The sequence below is a fragment of the Morone saxatilis genome, unplaced genomic scaffold (assembly GCF_004916995.1).
Source record: "Morone saxatilis isolate NCDOM2014 unplaced genomic scaffold, NCSU_SB_2.0 Contig15, whole genome shotgun sequence".
NCBI classification, from domain to species: domain Eukaryota; kingdom Metazoa; phylum Chordata; class Actinopteri; family Moronidae; genus Morone; species Morone saxatilis.
The window spans coordinates 16,929,564-16,932,573 of NW_023339707.1; the positions used below are offsets into that span (position 1 = coordinate 16,929,564).

Sequence of the window (3,010 nt, forward strand, 5' to 3'; positions counted from 1 at the left end):
TCATTCATTTTATTGCTTTGCAGTTTAGTGTAGATGATGCTTGTTGCAGAGATTCAAGCCCTGTTTGCTTATGTGTGTTATTATGTGTAAATATTAGGTTTTCATTTTTATAAATTGTTGGACATTACATGCTTTCATGTCAGAAAACTCCCTCGAAAACAAGATGGTACATCTCAAGCTTTCATTGTTTGTTCTCCCTCTTCACAGCTTGATTTATTGACATAATTACTATAAGAAAAAATGGCACACAACTTAAAAAGAGTTTATTTCACATCCCAAACTTATGACAAATTGGCCAAGAGAGCAATAAGACTTAATTTACTTTTATGTTTGCATGAAAGACAATAAATAACACAATTACTGGTTGTATTAGATCGTTTTGGACAGTGTAACTGACAGTGTTTTTAATTATGAATCTAATAATAAACAATGTAATGGATATAAACATTGAATTAATAGTTAATAGGCATAGGCGTATTTACATTTTCTTCTTCAGTCACGTGCATTGACCACACTTGGCTGCTGCATGTCAGGCAGCAGAATCCTCTGTTGTAATTGTGTTATTGAGTTTAAGTGGTGAATCGTAGTCTGGAGGAACATCGAAAAACGGCTCGTCGTCAAAACAGAACTCATCGGATGGTGACGTGAGGTACGGCAGCTTCAACACAAAGCCTGTAAGGACGCCTCCCAGCGCTGACACTCCTATTGTGGAGAACACAGCTGCGACCTGGAACAGAGCCTGTTCCCGGGCAGTCCTCCCCAACCCTGGCTGTAAACCAGGGATCAACATCTGGAGCTCCTGCAGCTTAGGGTCTCCTTCCACTGGTGCTCTGTGGGCAAAGATCTCATACAAACTGGGGCCATAAACCTCCTCTTTAGCCATCAGTATAGCACATATCCCAGCAGCACAGGATATAAGTCCAGTTAGACCGTGCAAATTATGTATTCCACACTGATCCTGGATCCTGAGGCGCCGTGCCAGGAAAGGGCTCAAGTACTTGTAGCCCAACATACACGCAGTGCAGCCCATCATACCTAGAGCGTACGCAGCTGCAGGCGATATCATCATATCCACAGATGCCCCGACCGTCACGCCTCCAGCCAGGGTCACATTCTGAACGTCGGCCATGGTGAGCTTACCATTTTTGTTCAGCATGGCAGAGAGAGCGAAGGCTGTGAGCGTGGAGGCACTGAGGCCGATGAAGGTGTGGAGTATGGCTCTGTGCTGGTCGTCTCCTTTCAGGGTTAAAGCTGAGTTAAAGGAGGGCCAAAACACCCAGAGGAACAAGGTCCCCATCACAGAGAGGATGTCAGACTGGTAGCTGGTGTTCTCCTTTGCGTGACCTTCATTTAGGGAAGGCCTGTAGAGTACAAAAGTGACACCCAGGCCAAAATAACAGGCAAAGAGGTGAATGAGAATAGAGCCTCCTGCGTCGTTGATCTTCAGATATTTGAGCACGGCCCATTCTGTGACTGCAAACACAGGCACTTCCAGCAAAGCCATGACCAGCAGCTGCAGAGGACTTGTCTTGCCCAGCACTGCCCCGAAAGATATCAGCACCACAGCACAGGCAAACTCTGCATTTATGAGATTGATCACTCCAAGGTGAATCTTACCATCATGGTTGAACTGGAAGTACCCCTGCACCAAAATGGCCCACTGGATGGCAAAAGTAGCCGTGAGGAAGTTAAAAACCAACCCCCCAAAGCCATAGAGTCGAAAAAATGCCAGCAGGCACCCAAAGCCAAGGAATATCATGACCTGTATGTCGGTAAAAAAAGGGTAGTCCCTGTACACGGCATTGTCCATGGGGTTAGTCTTGTTGTTCTGAAATCTGGCGTCTGCATGCTCGTCGTAGGTGACAAAAGCAGCATACAAAACAACAATAATCACCTCTGTGACAAACACAAACCCAGGTAACCTCACTCGAAGGTTGGTCGACTGTGTCTTCATCCTGACAGATCTTTGGAGCGAATGGCAGTCATTTCTTTTGCAGCCTGCATTATCTCTGTCTAGATAAGATAAGTCAAATGGTCAAGCCTGCTGTCTCTCACACAAACACAAGCTTTATTCCCCTCACAGAGAAATACTGCTGCATTGGACTTTGGCCATTGTAATAAGACATATGTATTCTCATACATCAGCGTTTTTGCAGTTATCATATTGCAAAGCGTATACAGACCTGACATCAGAATAAATGTTTTTTAGATAGAGTGATAACATTATTAATGCATTTAGCACAAATGGGTGTAATCTAACAATAAAGATATGCATTATAAGCTTTTATTCTATACAGTAACACCATTCATGTTGCTATTAACTGTAATGCTTTTGTCATGCAGTGATTATTACAATTTTATAGATTTTGATCTGTCTTTTTTAAACCAGTTTTCTTTGGGAGTAGCTGTATTTGTGCCTTCAGTGGTAGGTGGTTCAGTGCCTTCAAGGTTGGTGGAAGAACCCAGATTCAGACTCGGAGACACAGGAGTAGGTAAATAAATTTTTTTTTTACTGAAGAATACTCAACAAACTACAAAAGAAATTTCAAGTTACAGAAAAGAAAAACTACTGAAACTAGGAACTAAAGGTCAACAGCGAGGAATGCTGCCATCACTTTATTATATAAACTCCTGATGACGATCCGCCACATGTGTGCTCTCAGCAGGAGTTCGCTGGTGACATTGCAAGCAGGAGTGCAACTCCCTCAATAGAAAGCGAGAGTCAAGAGAGAGAGAGAGGGGGAGAAAACCAAACACCAACAAGCACACAGCATTCCTACTAGATCAATAGATCACAATAGAAAATCAATAGAACACACACTCACTGTCCAGCTCACGCAGATGGGACCGTGACAATGATATTTCTCACTGCGAATCCGAGTAGGGAAAAGTGGAATGAAAATAAATGTACACAAAATTTTCTGATTGTAAACACTTTATGTGCTTTCTTTCTTCTGATGACCTTCTGACATTTCCTGTAGCGCCACCAGCAGGTCAAAAGTTTCACTTT

At 43.0% G+C, this 3,010-nt stretch overlaps 1 protein-coding gene across 1 annotated transcript; it reads right to left on the bottom strand.

Annotated features, from left to right (window-relative positions):
• On the bottom strand, nt 1-2,027 carry rh50 (Rh50-like protein). Its single transcript, XM_035655857.1, has one exon. It carries the CDS (start codon nt 1,952-1,954, stop codon nt 530-532), a length of 1,425 nt encoding a protein of 474 aa, XP_035511750.1. The 5' UTR covers nt 1,955-2,027; the 3' UTR covers nt 1-529.
• Between the last annotated feature and the right edge of the window lie 983 nt (nt 2,028-3,010).